The sequence below is a fragment of the Rhinoderma darwinii genome, chromosome 11 (assembly GCF_050947455.1).
Source record: "Rhinoderma darwinii isolate aRhiDar2 chromosome 11, aRhiDar2.hap1, whole genome shotgun sequence".
Lineage (NCBI taxonomy): Eukaryota > Metazoa > Chordata > Amphibia > Anura > Rhinodermatidae > Rhinoderma > Rhinoderma darwinii.
Window position 1 is genome coordinate 71,876,144 of NC_134697.1, and position 22,072 is coordinate 71,898,215.

The window sequence follows — 22,072 nt, forward strand, 5'->3', positions numbered from 1 at the left end:
GTGTGTGAAGGACTGGAGTGTGTATACATAGTAACAATACAAAGTTACATAGTTACATAGTACATAGTTAGTCACGTTGGGTTCGTGGACCCACTGGGCCGTACCGCCTTGGCGGTATGGCAGCTGGCCAACAGGGCGCTGGTAAAAGTCTATAGTTCGTATAGGGTACCTGTGGCAGCTCGGACTGTAGCAAGGCAGGCTCTGCTGGGACTAGGCAGCAGGCAAACGTCAGGCGTGGTGTAGCAGAACAGGCGTGGTATGCAGCAAAGCATGAATACAGCTCAGCACGGCACTTGATCAGGATAGCACGGGATACAGGATACAGGTACGGGAAACACTGGAAACTGGAAGACAATAGAAGATGCTCAGGCATGGGAGGCAGGGATTGGGCTCTTCTTATAGCCCAGGGTGCTCTGGGATCAATCAGCTCAATCTCCCACCTGCGTGCGCTTTGGCTTCTTAAGTCTGGACTGAGCTCGCGACCGCACCCTGGTGGTCACTTTGGAACAGGATGGCCGTATGTACAGACATCTCTGGAGAGAAAGGCGTTGACTGGATGGAAGGAGTTCATGGTCAGCGACCACGGACGTTACAGTATACCCCCTCTTTCGCCCCCTCCTCTTGGGACCAGAACGAGAGAGAAACCTCTTAATCAGGATAGGAGCATTGAGATTCTTTTCTGGCTCCCAGGACCTCTCGTCTGGACCAAACGCCTTCCAATCTACTAAATAAAAGGTTCCTCTTCTTACTTTTTTAATGTCCAGTATCTCCTTAACCTCGAAGGTGTCTGAAGGACCGCTGCAGGCAACTGCAGGGCTAGGAGTCTTGGTAAAGCGGTTCAGAACCACCGGCTTCAGGAGGGAGACATGGAAGGATTTGGGGATCTTGAGGGTAGGAGGCAGCAGAAGCTTTTAGGCGACAGGGTTGATCTGCTGTAGGATCTTGAAGGGTCCGAGGAACCTGGGAGAAAATTTGTATGATGGCACCCTCAGTCGAACATTCCTGGAGGACAGCCAGACCTTCGTGCCAGGGAGAAACTGAGGAGGTTCTCTTCTCCGCGTGTCCGCCTTCCATTTCATGCAGTCGACCGCCAGCAGGATGGAGGATCGAGTCTGCTGCCAGACCTGCAGAAATTCCCTAAAAGCAGTGTCAGCTGCTGGTACCTCGTATGTATCAGGCACCAGGAGAGGAATTTGTGGGTTTTGGCCATAGGCAATAAAGAACAGTGTATTCCTTGTGGACTCGCTGGTGTGATTATTGTATGAGAATTCAGCCCACTGGAGCAACTGCACCCAGTCATCATGCTCCTTGGAGATGAAGTGGCATAGGTAGTTCTCCAAGATCTGATTGATCCTCCCGACCTGACCATTGGACTGAGAATGGTAGGCAGAGGAAAAGTCCAACTTTACACCTAGGAGTCCGCAGAGGGCTCTCCAGAACTTCGAGGTGAACTGAACCCCCTGATCAGACACAATATGTTGCGGCAAGCCATGAAGGCGGAAGATGTATTGGATGAAAAGCTTGGCCATTTGAGGAGCAGAAGGAAGACCGGTCAGAGGAACGAAGTGGGCCATCTTCGAAAATCGATCCACCACCACCCAGACAGTACTGCATCCAGCAGAGAGAGGCAGGTCAGTGATAAGTTCATAGCTATATGCTGCCAGGGAGCATCGGGCATAGGCAATGGCTGGAGCAGGCCAGCAGGTCTGGAGTGAGCGACTGTAATGTCCATGGCTGCGGGCTGTCAGCTCCACCCTCCCCCTGACAGCCGCAGCCACGAGTCGGCAAGCGCTGGTCCACTCACCTCAGCCGGATCCCATAGGATGCGCGCGCACGCTCGTGCCCGCTCTTAAAGGGGCAGCGCGCGCACCGGACCTCGTGGATGAACTTTGACCCGTGAGTACCCTGGACTACAAGAGGGGTCCAGCCCCCTAGTTCTATGCCTGAGCGTTGTTGTGTTCCCTAGTTTGTTTATGTGATGGCCTCCTAGTGTGTTTCCTGTTCCAGTCCCTGTACATATACCTGTTTCCAGTTCCTGTTCCTAGCAATCCATATATTCCTGGTCTAGCACTGAGCTGTGCCAAAGTCGTGCTGCACTACATCCACGTCTGACCTGCTTTACCTCGCCTGACGTCCGCCTGCTACCTAGTCTCAGCCGAGCCTGCTCTGCTGCTGTCTGAGCTGCCACAGGTACCTATAGAACTATAGACATTCACCTGCTCCCAGTTGGCCAGCTGCCTTACCGCCAAGGCGGTACGGTCCAGTAGGTCCACAGACTCTTCGTGACAGCGACCTTGTTAGCTGCACACACTGAGCAGGAAGAAACAAAGTCCATAATGTCCTTGGGCAGCATGGGCCATCACAAATGACGGGCAATCAAATCCTGTGTCTTACGGGTCCCCGCGTGACCTGCCAGTCTAGAGGAGTGTCCCCAGTGGAGGATTCTCCCTCTGTCAGCCAGGTGCACAAAAGTCCTCCCTGGAGGAATGTCCCCAACTTGCAGGGTTTTGACAAAGACAATGCAAGACGGATCAATAATGTTCTGTGGTTTTTCCATGGTGTCTTCTGTCTTGAAAGACAAGGAGAAGGCATCGGCCCTCACATTTTTGGCAGCCGGGCGATAATGGAGCTCAAAGTGGAACCTGGTAAAGAACAGCGACCACCTGGCCTGACGAGGATTCAGCTGTTGGGCTGTCTGGAGATAGTTGACGTTCTTGTGGTTCGTAAAAATTAGGATGGGATTAGCTGCGCCCTCTATTAGATGTCTCCACGCCTCCAGAGCCAATTTGATGGCCAGTAACTGCCGATCCCCAATCGAGTAGTTGCGTTCTATGGAGGAGAAGAGCTTAGAGAAATATCCACATACCATTGGAGAAGTTTGGTATGAACTGTCTGTAAAAATTGGCGAATCCCAGAAAGTGCTGTATGGCAATTCCATGACGGACTTTACCTTTTCAGGATCCATCTCGAGACCTCGATTCGAGATGATGTAGCCTAGGAAGGGTAGAGCATCTCTCACAAACACGCACTTCTCCAACTTAGCATACAGACGAATCTCCCTTAACCGCAGCAAAACTTGATGGACATGTCTGTGATGAGTCAGCGGATCTGGAGAAAAAATCAAGATTTCATCAAGATAGACTACTACACAAACATAGAGGAGGTCACGGAAGATGTCATTAACTAACTCCTGGAAGACAGCGGGAGCATTACACAGGTCAAAGGGTATTACTAGATATTCATAGTGTCCATGACGGGTGTTAAATGCAGTCTTCTATTCGTCACCCCGGTGAATCCGGAATAGGTTGTAAGCCCCACACAGGTCTAGTTTGGAAAAAATCTTGGCACCACGTATACAATCAAATAGTTCTGAGATCAATGGCAATGGATACTTATTTTTCACCGTGATCTGGTTGAGACCCCGGTAGTCGATACAGGGACGCAGAGAACCATCCTTTTTCTAGACGAAGAAGAACCCGGCTCCTGCCGGGGAGGAAGATTTCCGTATGAAGCCCCGCTCCAAGTTCTCTTTAACATAGGTGGACATGGACTGAGTCTCTGGTAAGGAGAGAGGATATACCCTACCACGGGGAAGGGATGCACCAGGAATGAGCTCGATAGGACAGTCATATGCCCAGTGTGGGGGCAGCGTCTCCGCCTCCCTCTTGCTGAAGACGTCCGAAAATGCAGCATAATGACCAGGCAATCCTGCCAATGACTGAGGCAGAGGAGGCTGAGCCGAACTAATCTGTCCCAGGCAACGGTTGTGACACTCGGGGCCCCACTGGAGAAACTCTCCAGAGTTCCAGTCCAGGACTGGGGCATGTATTCGGAGCCAAGGCAGGCCTAGCAGCACGGGGTTAACAGCCTTGGACAATACAAAGAAAGATAACAGTTTAGAGTGGAGAGCTCCCACTTGGAGCCTCAGTGGCTTGGTCACAGCTATAACTGGGACTGGCAGAGGTAGTCTATTTACCGATGCAACCGTCAACGACCTCTCCAGAGGGGTAGTAGGTAATTGAAGAAGATCCACCAGGTCCCTACAAATGAAATTAGCAGCGGATCCAGAGTCCAGATACGCAGAGACCCGATGCGTTTTCTCGCCGGACACTATGGTCACGGGTATGGACAATTTAGACGGAAGTCCTTTTTTACCCAAGGTTGTCTCTCCTAGCAACCCTAGGCTTTGGGACTTTTGGGGACATAGACGCACAAGATGGCTGCAATAAAGACAGAGTCCGAAGTGCCTCTGCATTGTTTCTCCTGGGTGGATAGCTTACACTGGTCCATCCTCACAGACTCCTTAGGAGGATCGGCACCTGAGGAAAGCAGAGGTTGCTGCAAGTGAGGGACCGAACTAGGAAGGCCTCCCGACGAGTTTCTTGAGGCCCTCCTCGGTTCCTCATATCAATCAGAGCGGACAGAAGGATGTGGTCATCCAGGGTAGACGGTAGATCTCGAGTGGCAAGTTCGTCCTTAATCTTAGGAGACTGTCCCTGCCAGAATGTAGCCACCAGGGCCTCATTGTTCCACAACAGTTCTCCTGCCAGGGTGCGGAAGTGGATGGCGTACTCACCCACGGATGTGTCTTCTTGGTGTAGGTTTAGCAAGGAAGCCGCTGCAGATAAGACTCGTCCAGGCTCCTCAAACACCATTCGAAAAGTCCGGAGGAAGCCCTGGAAGTCGCGGGTCTCTGGTCCTTGTCTCTCCCAGATAGGATTCGCCCATGCAAGAGCCTTGCCAGTGAGGAGAGAGATGATGAAAGCGACCCTTGCGCCATCAGACGAAAATGCCCTTGCATACAGGCTGAAGTGGATCTGGCACTGATTCAAAAATCCACAACAGGTACCTGCGTCTCCATCATAGCGGTCAGGAAGTGGCAAAGAAAAACGGGAATCAACAATGCCAGGAGGTATAGTCTGAGGATCAACACAGCCAGAAGGTGTAGTAGGAGGAACGGTAGCTTGTGCCTCCTGCCGACGTTCAAGAATGTTCTAGGCCTGGAGGAGTTGGTCCTGTCCAGACCCGAGGTCCAGAATATCCGCCCACATCTCTAGTGACGTCATCTTGGTCTTGGATCGACCAGTGGGGTCCATGGCCTAAGGGCACTGTCACGTTGGGTTTGTGGACCCACTGGGCTGTACCGCCTTGGCGGTATGGCAGCTGGCCAACAGGGCACAGGTAACGGTCTATAGTTCGGATAGGGTACATGTGGCAGCTCGGACAGTAGCAAGGCAGGCTTGGGTGGGACTAGGCAGCAGGCAGACATCAGGCGTGGTGTAGCAGGACAGGCATGGTATGCAGCTTTGCATGACTACAGCTCAGCACGGCACTTGACCAGGATAGAATGGGATACAGGACACAGGATACAGGTACGGGAAACACTGGGAACTGGAAGACACTTGGAGACCATTTGCATAGACAAACTTTGGGTACGACAATGATGCTCAGGCATGGGAGGAAGGGGCTGGGCTCTTCTCATATCCCAGGGTTCTCTGGGATCAATCAGCTCAATCTCCCACCTGCATGCGCTTTGGCTTCTTAAGTCTGGACTGAGCTCGCGAGTGCACCCTTGTGGTCACTGTGGAACAGGACGGCCGTATGTGCAGACATCTCTGGAGAGAAGGGTGTTGACTGGATGGAAGGAGTTCGTGGTCAGCGACCACGGACGTTACAGTTACATAGTTCGTACGGTTGAAAAAAGACACATGTCCATCAAGTTCAACCATGGGATGGGAAAAGTAAGTGGGCTATATAGGAAACAGAGGTAACAATCTAGGAACGGAGTCAAGGGAGATAATACAGATAGTCAAACGTCTCCTATTTCAAAAGATATCAGAGAGTCTGAGTTTTCAAGGCAATCAGGGCACTTTTGATTTGCGGTAAATTTATTCAGTTTGAAATGTACAGATGATTCGACAGAATCGGACACTAAACAATTTTGGTAAATTCGCTCATATCTAGTCACATCCTATTTGGTTGGAATCGCAGCAGTAATGTGTGTACAGATGTAAAACTTAACGCTTCTACCTAATCCAAAATCTGTAACAAAGCGCCACACCTACCATGTGCAGTTCATATACTGTTTCTGTGACAAAGCTTGAACACAAACGGAAAGTATTGTCATGGGGACATAGCAGTAGAACTGCTGAAGCAAACTAGAAAGCTGTTAAAAGCTCTTTATACATTGTTTAAGTACATGTAAAGGTTCCTCATATTTAAAACTTTTGCTAATGCAAGCACAAATTGAAGCACAGGTATGGTATGCAGTATTTCCCTTTTAAGATTATATAAAACTTTCATGCTGAAAAATGTTTTAAACCATCCTACTACACTATAATTGCCAGAGAATTACATTCATTTTATTTTGAGCATAAAAAAGAAGAATTTTGTGTGACATTACGATAACATTCTTGAAATACAGTCTTTTAAATTGTAAAGTATAGTAAAAAAAAATATGTGGGGCCTTTAAAATTCCATCTCGCAGCATTCCTTGAGATGGCCTTGTTGCCATGCCAACAGAATGAATCATAAGACTATGGAGATCGTTTTCCAAGTCCTGTCTTTGGAGGACTGACAGGTAAAATGAGCCAACTACTGCTCAAACTAGGTAAATCACATTCTGCAATTACTTCTATATAGTTATCTTGTGTAATGACTGACGTTGTAAAGTCATTAAAAGAACTGAATTTACCTGAATGTCAGTAACAAATTCTCCGATGCATAAGAGTTGTGCTTACATGTCTGGAGAAACCATGGTTTCTTATGTAATTACTTAAAGGGTGTAACCTGCAGTTACTGGGAAGTAGAAAATGTCTATGTGGAAGACTTTAATGTGTAATAGTATTCTGATCATCGGGACGGATGAAGGATTTTCAAAATTGCAGAGTATTGGAAGTTTATTTGTCCAGATTCCTACGTACCCATTCCTTCTGTGTCACATCACCAGCTTAAAGGAGTGATGAGCAGAAAAGTAGCAGTGTCGTATCGGGTATCGGTGCCATGCTCGGAAGATAAAGAACAAATTCTCTGGTTATATTGATCAAGGTACTCTTTTATTAGAACGACAATGCGTTTCTAGACCGGACCGGTCCCTTTGTCAGGTCTGTAACAGGACCAGTTCAGTTCTGAAGTAGCTTTGAGTGCCCCATATATTAGAAAGTCCCCATAAATCACCTCATTTTGAAAACTGCACCCCTCAAAGTATCCAAAACAGCATTCAGAAAGTGTTTTAACCCCCATAGGCGTTTCTCAGGAATTAAAAGCAAAGTAGAGGTGAAATTTACAAAATTCATATTTTTTTTGCCAAAAATCCCTTGTAATACAGTTTTTTCTGTAACAAAGAAGGGTTTACCAGAGAAACACAACTCAATATTTATTGTCCAGATTGTGCAGTTTTTAGAAATATCCCACATGTGGCCCTAGTGTGGTAATTGACTGAAACACCGGCCTAAGAAGTAAAGGAGCACCTAGTGGATTTTGGGGCCTCGTTTTTTTTTTTTTAATATATTTTAGGCACCATGTCAGGTTTGAAGAGGTCTTGTGGTGCCAAAACAGTAAAAAAAAAACTAAAGTGACCCCATTTTTGAAACTACACCCCTCAATGAATTTATCTAGGGGTATAGTTAGCATTTTGACCCCACAGTATTTGAATTAGTCTGTGAAGATGAAAATCTACTTTTTTTCTGAAAAAACATAGAAATTTGTAATTTTTCACAAGGAATAAAGGAGAAATAACATGCCAGCATTTGTAAAGCAATTTCTTCTGATTATGGCAATACCCCATATGTGGCAATAAACTGCTGTTTGGACCCACAGCAGGGCTCAGAAGAGAAGGAGCGTCATTTGGATTTTGCAGCGTTGATTTTGCTGGATTAGTTTTCAGTGCCATGTCGCGTTTGCAATGAACTGGAGGGACCAAAACCATGGAAACCCCCAAAAAGTTACCCCATTTTGGAAACTATACCCCTCACGGAATTTATCTTGTGGTATAGTTATCATTTTGACCACACAATTTGTTTGCTAAATGTATTTAAATTATTCTGTGAAGATGAAAATCTACTTTTCTGAAAAAAAGTAGACATTTTTAATTTTTACAAGGAATAGAGAAGAAAAAACACTCCAGCATTTTTAAAGCCAATTCTCCTGATTACGGAAATACACCATATGTGGTAATAAACTGCTGTTTGGACCCACAGCGGGGCTTAGAAGCGAAGAAGTGCTATTTGGCTTTTGGAGCTCAAATTTAGCTGAAATGGTTTTCGGGTGCTATGTCCTATTTGCAAAGCCCCTGAGGTACCAAAACAGTGGAAGCCCCCAAAAAGTGACCCCATTTGGGATACTACACCACTTAAGGAATCTATCTAGAGGTATTGTGGGCATGTAGACGCCACAGGTCTTTTGCAGAATTTATTAGAATTAGGCAGTGAAAATGAATATCAACATTATTTCCACTAAAATGTTGAAGCAATTATTCCCGAATACGGTAATACCCCGCATGTGGTCATAAATGTTTTTTTATTAGAAATTAATTAACCCTTTCTGGACTGATCCATTTTTTAGCAGCGATGGGCCGCTGATCGGCAACAGGTAATGCAGGGCAGACACCCTGTACAGTTAACCGTCGCTGCGGTATAGCGCAGTGTGGCGATTAACTGTCAAAGTACAGACGTAATGCACGTCAAGGTGCGTAAAGTTACTACTTACCTTGACGTGCAGTTACGTCAAGGTGCGGGAAGGGGTTAAAAGCCTCTTAAATAGGTTCTGTGAAAAATATATACCTTATGGCAATAAACAAGCAAGAAACAGGATGAAACAGATGTGATTAAATAAAATGGTAAGGGGGCAATAAATGAGAAAAAGAAAGCGTTCAAACTACAACTAAAGTTGTGTAAAAGACAAATAAATTCAGCAAAGATTGAAATGGAGAGACTCGTTGCTAAAGAAAGTAGAGGTAATCCAAAAATGTTTTTCAAATACATAAATAATAAATTCAAAACTGAAAGTGTTGACCCTCTCAAAATAATCTGGGTATAATGGTGGAGGAGGATGAAGAAAAGTCCAATCTATTAAACACCTTTTTCTCTACTGTATTTACACATGAAAATCCAATGTCAGGCAATATAATTAGGGATAAAGTAAATTCTCCACTAAATGTCACTTGCTTAACCCAACAAGAAGTGCAGCATCTCCTTAAAAACACTAAAATAGATGAATCACTGGGTCCGGATGGTATAAACCCCCGCGTTCTGCAGTAATCAAGTGCCGTGATAGACAGACCCTTATTTCTGATATTTAAGGATTCTATCATGACCGGGTCTGTTCCACAGGACTGGTGCATAGAAAATGTGGTGTGAATATTCAAAAAGGGGTCAAGAAGTGAACCCGGAAACTATAGGTGGGTGAAATATTTGAGGGTTTTCTGAGAGATGCTATTCACGAGTATCTCACTACAAATAAACTGTTAATGTAGAATCAGCATGTGTTTATGAGGGATCGGTCCTCTCAAACCAATCTGATTAGCTTCTATGAGGAGGTAAGTTCTAGACTGGACCTGAGTAAGGCTGTGAATGTGGTGTTTCTAGACTTTTCAAATGCATTTGATACTGTGCCGCATAAAAATTTGGTATATAAAATGAAAATGCTGGGACTGGGGGAAAATGTGTAATTGGGTCAACAACTGGCTTAGTGATAGAAAACAGAGGGTGGTTAATAATGATACATCCTCAGAGTGGGTCGCAGTTACCAGTGAGGTTCCACAGGGGTCATTATTGGGCCCTCTTTTTATGATGTTTATAAATTACCTTGTAGAGGGTTTACATGGTATAATTTCAGTATTTGCAGATGATACTAAGCTCTGTAAATTAATCAACACAGAGGAGGATAATGCAATACTACAGAGGAATTTGGGGAAGCTGGAAATTTGGGCGGAGAAATGGCAAATTAAGTTCATTGTTGATAAATGTAAGGTGATGCATTTGGGCAGAGGAAACAAATTTTATAATTGCACATTAAATGGTTAAACACTGGGTAAAACTACTACTGAAAAATATTTCGGGATATTGGTGGACAGTTCATTTACCTTTAGCAACCAGTGCCAGGCAGCTGCTGCTGCTGAGGCAAATAAAATCATGGAATGCATCAAAAGAGGCATAGATGCTCATGACAAGAACATAGTTTTGCCTCTATTCAAATTGTGTACAATATTGGATACCTGTGTGTCAGAATGACATGGCTGAACTAGAACGGGTGCAAAGAAGTGCGACCAAGGTAATTACGGGAATGGGTGGATTGCAGTACCAAGAAAGGCTATGAAACTTGGGGCTATTCTGTTTAGAAAAAAGATGGCTCAGGGGCGATCTAATTACAATGTACAAATATATAATTGGACAGTACAGAGATTTTTTTAAATTATCTTTTTACACCTAGGCCTGTAACATGGACAAGGGGCATCCTCTACATCTAGAGGAAAGAATGTTTCACCATCATCATCATAGACAGGGATTCTTTATTGTTAGAGCAGTGAGACTATGGAACTCTCTGCCACAGGATGTTGTGATGGTTGATTCTTTGAACAAGTTCAAGAAGGGCCTTTCTTGAAAATTATAATATAACGGGTTATGAGTACTAGATTCTGGAGATGGGATGTTGGCATCAACCTCATGGGGGCTTTGCCTTCCTCTGGATTAACATGGTAGGATTATAGGTTGGACTTGATAGACCTGTGTCTTTTTTCAACCCTATCAACTATGTAACTATGTAAATTTGTCAGCTGCAACATCCATGTCATCTTCTGGAAGTTTCTGTTACAACCGGGACCGATAGAGGTAGCGGCCTCATTGAGTAAATAGAAAATCAGAGAAGACAGAAGCAGTGAAAAACTCTTCTGTCTTCTCTCCTGGGTGCTTGTCAGTTTCTGACACCTGACATTCTGTTCCCTGATTGCTCAGGCAGCTGGCTGAAACCCGCCGAGTCAATCTGCAAGTTTAAGGACAAGGATTGCCCGCCATAAATATACAGAGTGCAGTCCTTAAATAGGACCTGTATAAAGGTCCTAAAATCTAATTTACATGTTACATTTAGCCCACCTTCTCCCTGTTTCCATTGCCATTTTTCTAATCTTCCTACCACTCATTCCAGAGTTATTGTACCCCGTTCTTTTGGCGCCCAATATGTAGGTCCACTGCAGCTAGCCATCGAGGCGTGAACTACAGTGAATGTTCCCGGTTGTAGCCATCTTTACTGCCTCTGATACTGTTTAATCTGGGCATGACCGCTTATGACAAGTGTGCTTGATGAGAAGTCTTCTCTCAGCATGGTCTCATGAAATCACACTGGGCAAAATTTGTGATAAGCTACCTCGTGCTGATTGGACAGCATCAGAGGCTGTGAAGATGGTGCCACCCAGGGAGATTAACTGTAGTTAAGTAAATTTTCATCAGGCACCAAAAGAAGAGGTGGGGGCAGCAGGAAGAAAATAAAAATGGCGATGGAAACAGGGAGGAAGCGGGCTAAAGGTAATATATGTAAATTAGATTCTAGGACCTAGTGACAGGTCCTCTTTAAGCTGTTAAAAAGACTTTAACTACTGATGTTACTGACTTTTAGTTGAGACCTGCAACACCATTCAACTCCTTCCCCCAAAATAAAACAAAGCAAGCAACGCATTTTTTGCTACTTATATTATTGGTGGCTTTTTTCAGAAACGTAGAATGCTAGAATGCTTTTCTATTGATTGCTACTGGTATGGTGCGCAACTCAAGTAAACTCAAGGGAAAGCAACTTTAGACCGGCCATACACACTGATAAAAAATATTCACGGAACCGCAAGAAAATGTACACCAAAATCTGCATGTATTAGCATACTGATTTTGCTAAGGATTTCTGCAGGCGATTTCACAAGAAATCTAAAATATGTGCAATTTTTTTCCACTGCCGTCACTTGCATCGTTTTCTGGAAGATACGTTAAATACACCAAATACGCATAATGTGAACTCATGCTTAGGCCTCATGGACATGGCAGGTACAGTATGGCCCAACTAAAGTCTGCAGGTGCCCCAGAGGTTGTACAGATCCATATTCTGGCCATTTGTTTGAGGCCTTATGTGGGAGCTTGTTGTCCCGTAAGAACAGGATCACAAGCTGTTATTGATATCACCTGCTAATGAAATCTTTAGACCTTTTGGTGGCAGATATGCAAAATACAGTCATTTGTTGGTGCTTTTGGTACACTGTATTTTCAGTTGGATTTTTTATTGCTCGCCTGCTACAAGTTTTGCTACATGATGATGCGACAAAGCTGAATTTGTCATTTACCCGTTTTACTGGTGCATTGTGATAATGCTCACAGCGAAGATAACACCATACACAAAAATATCATGATCTGTTATGACAAACTAGCATTGAGAAACTCAGCTCTGCCATAGCTGTATTTTGCTAACAATATTACTTCCATCACCATATAATTCTATATAAGTAACAAAGATAACGTTATTTTACGTTATTTTAAATACTTCTCAATGGAAAAAAAAATTCTTGAGTTTTATTTTATGTATTGACCTTTTGTTGTGCTGTTTCTTGCCAATTTGTTTACCATACATTATTTTCTTATAGGCTTCAGTATATTGCTTTCAATTATAATGAGTGGCAACAATATAAAAAAGCTAAATATTTTATAAAGTTCTTGAGTGATCACAGGAGTGTGAAAATAGATTTTTTTTTTAATCTTATGAACTTCAAAATCATTTTATTATAGCAGGATTTATTCAGGTTGTATTGCCCATGACCTAGATACAGTGCACTAGCAGGAGCTGAAAGTGTTTGGAGAGATTAGCATAATACTTAACTGTCTTCATCTATTGCCAGCAGGACCACATTGAGGCTTTGCAGGATCTGCTTCTCATCGTCACCATCCACTCCACAAATTTTGAGGCACTCCAAATGCTGGCACAGACTCTCAGCACGTGAAATAGAAGCCCCTTCAGAAACAGTTGGTTTTGTAAGTTCCTCAGGCACTAAAAGGATTAAGATATTAAAACAAATTATTAGTAAATAGCTACATCCTGGATAAGGAAACATCAAAGGGGTTTTCCCATCATAGACATTTATGACATATCCACAGGATAGCATGCTACGCTGTTTCTGTAACTGCCACTCACTGCTATGGGAAATACGGAAACAGCGTAGCTCAGTGAGCTACGCTGTTTCCGTAATTCATGGTCGGAAATCACACGATTCAGCCACAACACAGAGCACCGTTCTAGACCCGCATCTATCTGACATTTATGACATATCATGTGGATATGTCATAAATGTCCCTGATGGGAAAACCCCTTTAATTAGAGAGCAATTGTTTTTTTAATGGCGTTCATCGTGCGCGTTAAATAATGTTATATGGTAATAGTTTGGACTTTTAAGAACGTGGTGACACTTCTTTTTTTATATACACATATATATTTAGAATGGATGAGAAGAGCCTTGAGAGGGATTTAGATGTGAACCAAAACTTTTATGGTAAAATGGGAAAAGATTTTTTTTTTATGTAGTCTTTTGTATATTAAAAAAACAACTTTATTTAACCATTTTTTCCTTTTGTATCATCCCTCTAGGGGACTTTAACTAGCTATCGTTGTATCGCTTGCACAACATACTGCAGTACATTCTGTTTTTTAGCTGCTCCTAATAAGATCTGTTTCTCGCACAGAGCAGAAGGATGGCAAACCTGTTGGCCTTAATTAAGCCTCCAGGCTGCCTTGACAACCAGCAATGGGCTGTCCGAAGGGGCCTAACGGCTTGGATGCTGTGGTCACTATTGACTGCAACGTCAAAGAGCTTAAACGGGTGGGATCGGAGTTAACTCTGATTCCGCCCGTTGCAGTGAAGTGTCGGCTGTAATATGCAGCCAACATTCGCTGAGCATGGAGCCGGCTCAGCCCGTGAGCCGCTTTACACTTCCCCTTGTCGGCAATGATGTATTGCTACGTCAAATGTCGGCAAGGGGTCAAAGGGGTTGTCCACTATAGGTCAATCTGTTTTTGTTAAAAGAGTCACCTGAAAATAAGCTGATCACAGGCATCATGCTGCTGGGATCGCCCAGGGTCAGCTATGATCTGCAGAGAACCTGGCAGCAAGTGTTCAATTACATTGAAGTGCCACCACAGAGCGAATGAAGCATTACATAGAACCCATTGAATTCATAATGCATGGCCGTGCTCCGTCATCCAGAGCGAGAGACAAATTGGAGCAACTCTGGCTACACTTTGGACATCTCAACCGAGGGACCCCTCTCTGTTTACTCAAAATGGTATTTGAAATAGGTCTTGTAAACCGATTTAAAAAAAAGTTTTAGTATTGTGTTCGTGTACCAGAATAATACAGGGCCACTTCATAACTTAGAGAATCAATGGATCTGTATGAATATCATCTCCTCTAATATAAAGTTATTTTCAGTATTGTTCCCTTTTACATGCAGGCGAAGTTGGATATTGCAGTGCATCAGGCCAATGAATATATTGGCACAATGTAGGCTGCCGTCTATGGAACCCATACATTATTTGTGGATCAGTATTCTCTAGTAAAGAAGCCTGTGTCAGCTGACGGACTTCTCTGCTATTCTGTAACACACACTGTTAAAATTCTTTGCTAGAATAAATCCATAGGGATCTATACAATTGACATCCATATGGTTGAGCAAATGTAAATGGACAATCCCACTGCTATGCAGATTGGTCCTTGGGGTCCACATTGTAACATACATATATAGAAGTTATTATAAACATTCCTTTTTAAATAGAGCATTATATGGGGCTTCGCTACCATACCAGGCACCGTCCACGTACAAGACTTGTACTGTTTCCTGAAAAAAAGCAGTCTTTTTTTCTAAACTCCTACCACTCCTTTAAACTCTCCCAGGTCAATCAATATTAAAAAAAGAAAGGTGGATGGTGAAGACCCTATGTCCATGAGGTGGTGAACATCGCGGATCACGTGCCCCATATGCCCTCCTTATAATCCATATCTGGTTACAAATGTCTTATATCTGTTATCTATAGTATTTCCTATATTAACCTCAATTCAGCTTTGTGAATGAGGCCAGAAACAAAGGCAAAGAAGATCAAACGGTACTATGTAAAGTGCACATTATACTTTTTAAAGATGTAGATTTTCTTTTCGGGTAGTGTGCGAATGGATTACATGCAGATTTTATGTGTACTTTCTAATCTACTCTAAAGTCTCTTAAATAGGCTTGGATTGAAGAGCCGGAGGACCATTATCATTGTTTCAAGGCTTTAAAATGAAATGCTGCTCTTAGAAGCTGTTACTTTAATCGCTATTATGACATTTTACTTAAAGGGAACCTGTCACCAGCATTTCACCTATTAAACCAGCAATACCTGGTGGTAGTGGGTGAAAAATCATTTTTGTATAACCTATAATTATCTTCTAAGTAGGTTCTGTACCCTTTAGTATTCAGTTTTCTAGTGTTCCTGCGTCGTATGCTAATGAGCATACAATAGTCATATCTTAGTTCGAAAAGAGTCATATCTTCATTCCTCAAGCCTTTCCGACTTAACCCCGCCGCCTTACTTTTGATTGACAGCTTACTTTTGACTGACAGCATTCAGGGTGGGCCAGTTTTCAGCGGTGGGCGGGCATAAGAAAAGGAACAAACGAGACTGCCGCATTATTACCATAAAAGGCGCAAAATGTTTGCAGACCGTTATTTACGGACAGAGGAGGAGTTTAGGAGTGAACTTTTAAAAGCAGCGGCCAGCAAGGGGTGAGTAGAGTTCAATAGGTGAAATTTTGATGACAGGTTCCCTTTAAGTCAGGCAGGAGCACAATATATGGATCCACCTGTCTTGACATTTGTCTGATATTAAAAGGTTGAGCAAAAGTAATGTACTTGTTAATATTTGTATTTTGTATGTAAGGCATATGAAGGTGCTGTGGAAATTGTAAGTGAAATGTATTTGACCTCTTCTAGGATAGAATTAGAACTTCTCCGTAATATGGCATCCGACGGGGCATACCACCATTTTTTTTCTGGTGAAGTCATAGGGAATCTGACATAAAAACCTCTGTATACAGGGGTACATAAGGCCCCATAGAAGTACATGGGCCCCATATTACAGCTCTGTATAACTTGGTTGTATGAAGTTGTAATACAGCCATGTGCCACAGTTCAGATAAGGTGCAATTTTTTAATTATTTTTTTTCAAGACCAAGATAGCGTACCAGCCTCTCATTTATAAATTTCTTCTGTTTAGGATTAATTCCTAATTTTGGCTGAAAAGAATGCATCAAAAACTGTGTGAAAAAGGCCTTACTAATCCTCCCAGTCTAGCTTATAATAATATTATTATGTTTACCCCTTCCAGACATCTGTTGTCAATATACGTCATGGAAAGTTAGTGCTTCCCGCAATTTGTCATATACTTATGACAAATGGATGGCACGGACTCAGAAGCTGAGTCTGTGCTATCATCCCCGGAAGCTGACACCCTGCTGTACTGGTGGGGACTGAAATTAGATCCGATCCGCGTTGTTAAGCTCTTAAATGCAGCGGTCAAAAGTGACCGCTGCATTTAAGGAGTTTGTAGCTAATCGGCACCCCAGCGACAGGTTCGCCTGTGTGCCGATGGCTGCAATGGCAACCGGTGGCCTAATGGCACCGGCTTATCAGCTTTGTGTTACAGCTGACACCCTGTTGGAACAGCAGAGACCAGAGCTAGCTCCGATCCCTGCCATTAACCTCTTAGATGCAGCGATCAAAACCGATTGCTGCATTTTAGTAGTTTGTAGCAATTCGCCACCCCGGCGAAGCGATCCCAGGGATGCCAACAGCTGCTATGGTAACAGGAGGCCTAATAATGCCCCGCCCGGAGGCAGAGCCTGATCGGCTTGCTGTCAGTGAACAACTGACAGTTCTAATATGTTGCACTACATAGGTAGTGAAATGTATTAAAATAGACATTGTAGAGTTGGAACTTCAAGTACCCTAATGGGACTAAAAAAAAAGATTTGAAAAAAAAGTTGTAAAATAGAAAAAAATAAAAATCACTCTTTGCCCCTATCAAGCCCTTTATTATTGAAAAAATAGATAAACCATACATATTTGGTATCGCCGCGTCCGTAATGGCCTGAACTATTAAAATATTATGTTATTTATCCCACGCGGTGAACACCGTCAAATAAAAATAACCTAAAAAACAATGCCAGAATTGCTGTATTTTGGTCACCTTGTCTTCCAAAAATTGGAATAAAAAGTGATCAAAAAGTCGCATTTATCCAAAAATGATACCTATAAAAACTATAGCTCGTCTCACAATAAACAAGACCTCATAAAGCTCTGTCGACACAAAAATGGAAATGTTATAGTTCTCACTACAAGGCGACAGAAAAAATACATTCTTTTTACAAAAAAGTAATTTTATTTCTCAAAAAGTTGGAAATCATAAAAAAGTGCTATCAGTTTGGTATTGCACCCCTAGATGAATTCCTCAAGGGGTGCAATTTTACTTTGGAGAGTTTCCACTGTTTTGGTCTCACAGGGGCTTTGCAAAAGCGACATGGTGCCAGGAAACCAATCCAGCAAAATCTGCGTGCCAAAAGGCACGCCTTCCCTTCTGAGCCCTGCCATGTGCCCAAACAGCAGTTTATGACCCCATATGGGGTATTGCCATACTCGGGAGAAATTGCTTCACAAATGCTTTTTCTTCTTCATTCTTTGTGGAAATATTTTTTTTTCCAATTTCTAATAAAATCTATAAAACACATGTGGGGTCAAAATGCTCACTACACCCCTAGAGTAATTCCTTAAGGGGTGCAGCTTCCAAATGGGGTCCTTTTGGGTGTTTCCTTTGGTTTGGTACCACAAGACCGCTTCAAACAAGACATGGTGCCTAAAATATAATCTATTAAAAAGAAAGCCCCAAAATCCTCTAGGTGCTCCATTACTACTGACGACTGTGCTTCAGTACAATAACACTCTAGGGCCACATGTGGGATATTTTCAAATATTGAGTTGCGTTTCTCTAGTAAAACCTTCTGTGTTACAGAAAAAAAATTATTAAACAGATTTCCTGCAGAAAAAAATTGAATTTGTAAGTTTCACCTTCCCTTTTGCTTTAATTCCTGTGAAACACCTAAAGGTTTAAGAAATGTTCTAAATGCTGTTTTGAATACTTTGAGGGTGCAGTTTTTAAAAAGGGCTGATTTATGAGGGTTTCTACTATATAAAGCTCTCAAAGCCACTACAGAACTGAACTGGTCCGTAAAAAAAAAAAAGCCTTTTGAATTTTTCTTGAAAATTTGAGAAATTGCTGCTAAAGTTCTAAGACTTGTAACGTCCTGAAAAAATAGAAGGATGTTCAAAAAATGATTCCAACATAAAGTAGACATATGGGAAATGTAAACTAGTAACTATTTTGTGTGGTATTACTATCTGTTTTACATGCAGATACATTTAAATGTAGAAAAATGCAATGGGGTTTAGGGGGCCCTGTTCTAGAGATAGGTGCGGGTCCCAGAGGTGTGACCCTCATCTATCTGACATATATGTCATATATGTCCTTCATAGAAAAAACAGAGCAGGTCGGCCCCCTCCGACAGCCCTACGGCCCCCCTGCAACGTGATCGGGTGGTGCCGATGGTTGTCATGGTAACCCAGGGGCTTAATGAAGGCCCCCAGGTCTGCCTTCTGTCTGCCTCTGCTAAGCCATGCCTCCGACAGGGCTTAGCAGAAGCCTGTAAAAATGAGAATATACTGCAATACATTTGTATTGCAGTGTATTGTACCAGCAATCTAATGATCACTGGTTCAAGTCCCCTACATTTTCAGGAGTGTATAAAAAATAAAAAAATATTCATAGTTAAAAAAAAATCCTTTCCAATTTTTCCCTAAGCACAATGTAAAAAATAAAAATTTGTATCACAGTGTTCGTAAAAGTCCGAACAATTACAATATACCATTATTTAACTCACATGGTGAATGGCGTATTTTTTTTTTTTTAAAACACGAGAATCATTGTTTTTCGGTCACCTTAGCTCTAAGAAAAAATGTAATAAAAAGTGATCAAAAATGTACCAGAAAATGGTGCCAAGAAAAACTACTGCTCGTCCTGCAAAAAATAAGCCCTCACACCGCTCAATCGATGAAAAAATATAAAAGTTATGGCTTTCAGAATGTGGTGAAACAGAACAATTTTTTTTTAATAAATTGTTTTTTCTTTGTAAAAGTAGTAAAATATGAAATATTTTTTTCCTATTTTCTGTTGTCTAAAACCTTGTCTTATAGTCTTATAGTCAGGGGCGTCTTATAGTCTGAAAAATACGGTAATTCTCTAGTATTTGGTTGATCCTTTCCACTTGACCGTTAGACTGTGGGTGATAGGCAGAAGAGAAGTCCAGCTTCACATCCAAAATATTACACAGGGCTCTTCAGAATTTAGACGTTAACTGTACACCCTGGTCAGAAACAATATGAAGAGGTAGTCCATGTAGACGAAAGGTGTGTTGGATGAACAGATCTGCCAGACGAGGAGCTGAGGGAAGGCCCATAAAAGGAATAAAATATGCTATTTAAGAGAAACGATCCACTACTACCCACATCATATTACATCCAGCAGAAGGGAGAATGTCAGTAATAAAGTCCATAGCAATGTGTTGCCAGGGAGATGCAGAAGGATGATACAAACGGGTGAATATCAAATTTACTGCCTGTAGGAGCTGATCCTCGCGTGCCTGGAGGTAACACATGTCTGTTTGCATCACCTGGATCACAGTCTTGGGTTGACTAGCGGGATCCATGGCCTGAAAGTACTGTCACGACTTTGGGGGTATGTGGACCCAATAGGCCGCTCCGCCATAGCGGAGTAGCAGCTGGCCAAAACACAGTACAGGAAAGTCTTTAGAACTGGAGTACCTGTATAGAAGTTCTGACAGACACGTGGCGTAGCAGACACTTTGGCATACCAGACTCCTCGGCACAGATGACACTTGGTGTGGCAGATGACACTTGGAGTGACGGATGACGCTTGGCGAATGACACATGGCACAGAGGATGAACTCGACTCCAATACTAGACTTCGCTCAAGAACAAACACAATTACTGAATATGTCCATCCCTTTAAGATTACCATGACTACTAGTCTAGCCTCTGGGTAGTTCTGGTTTTAGTTGTTGAGCCTATTCCACTTCTGTCTTTCTTCTTATCAGATTGAAGGGTGGAGTATTTAAATCTAGGTTGGTTCTGTTTTCTTTGCTTGTGATTTTCCTTGTCTTCATGTGTTTGATCAAGCTGCTGATTATACCCTGTACCTTTGACTATTTGCACATTTTGGAACTGGACCTTGGCTTGTCTCTGGATTACCCTTTGCTTACTGATTTCGACTTTCTACTCCCAGCTGGTTTCGACCTCTGCAATCCCTGATATCCACTAGCTTTGTGATTTGGACTTTCTGTTTAACCTCAGGCTGTCTTGTTATCTGCTCTGGTATTGCCTGGATTGCACCTCTTATCCAACACCGAACTCTGTTAAAACAACCTGGGTTCTATGCTGCAAAGTCCAACCTGCCTTGTGGTGGGCTCTGGTGAAACCATAGAAAAGCCTTAGATTCTGTTGATCAGAGTTGTGATGGATTTGGGGTTGCGGATTTATTTGCATGCTCATTCCTGACAGTCTCCAGCAGCTTTTGGGGAATCGCTCACCTAGCAATTCCATAAACATCCACCCTGGGAATTGCTCAACTCGTGATTCCATAACATGGGATACAGGAAACAGGATACGGAAACACTGGGAACAGGACAACTTTATTCGCGGGCCATACAAAATTATCAACTTAAAAATTAGCCCGCTATATTTGGTCAAGGCTGATTTCCAACCATGAAAAAGAAAACAGCGTAGCATGCGAATGCCAGTTACGGAAGCAGCGTAGCATGCGAGTTACGCTGTTTCCGTAACTATTATTCAGTTCTATGGAACTAACAGAAACAGAGTAGCTCCGCAAGCTACGCTGTTTTCTTCTTTATGGTCGGAAATAGAGATAGATCTGGGACCCAGAGGTGGGACCCGCATCTTTCTGACATTTATAACATATCCAGTGGATATATCATAAATGTCCTTGATGATAAAAAAAACTCTTTAAGTCCCCTGACCTCACTTAGAGTGAGTAGAGCGGGCGGACGGAGCCAAGGAGGGAAGGACACAACGGCAGTGGTGGTCAAAGTGGTAATGGGGCGTGCTGTGACGGTGTGGACTAGTCCGGTCACCTGACCTCACATCACTGACTCAGGTCAGGTGACCGAACTGGTCCACTCTTGGGCCGGCATACACCGACCTCACTCAAACCGCCGCCACCACCATACTTGGCTCTGTCCGCCCTTCTCCTGCTCCTAAATGCAAGTGAGTAGGTCAGTAAGGAAAGAACCAAGTAGTGAATGACGCAGCGACAGCGCGGTCTAAGTGAGGTCAGGCTGGACCAAATGATCTTGCGGGTCTTATACGGCCCGGGGGGGCGGACGTTCCCCTCCCCTGGTGTAAAGGGATTGGCTGGGGAACTAAACACAGGTGCGTGCGCTGACTCTTTAAGGCCGGGAGTGAACGCACCCTACTGGACACTGAGGGGAGCTGCAGCCACGTGTGCCAGTGCCTCTGAGGAGGGAGACACCGGTATGAAGAAAGAGTCCTGCGGTCGCGGCTGCAGGTAAGTAGGACGTGCCAGCGGTCAGCAGCCATGGGCACAACATGATTGTTCTCACAAATTGATGGACTTGATTGTCGAATATGAAGCTATAAGATTAGATGATATACGTTTCCAGATTACAGAAATTAAACAGTAACTATCCAAACATCATGATAAACTTCTCTATACGGATCTTATGGGCAAGATCAAAAATAAAATATCCAAACTTGAAGAAATCATTACTAAAACCAAGCGATCTAAGTATATAAGCGACTCTAATGATTATTCCTCCATCCAGACATATACTTGGAAAGAAAAAAAATAGAGTACCTTACAAACCCAGGTCCATTCTCAAGAAAAATAAGAACAGAAAATCATCACAGAAAGT

The 22,072-nt window shown here is 43.1% G+C and overlaps 1 protein-coding gene across 3 annotated transcripts in view; it reads right to left on the reverse strand.

Annotated features, from left to right (window-relative positions):
• The window catches only part of LOC142663242 (rap1 GTPase-GDP dissociation stimulator 1-B-like), a 150,784-nt gene that overhangs the window by 82,700 nt on the left and 46,012 nt on the right, over positions 1 to 22,072 (reverse strand). For 2 of the 3 annotated variants that reach the window (XM_075841739.1, XM_075841738.1), the window contains exon 2: positions 12,847 to 13,014. In XM_075841739.1, coding sequence (XP_075697854.1) covers positions 12,847 to 13,014 — 168 coding nt within the window. Of the gene's footprint in view, positions 1 to 12,846; positions 13,015 to 22,072 lie in introns of those variants that run through there. The other variant, XM_075841740.1, reaches the window with a different exon arrangement.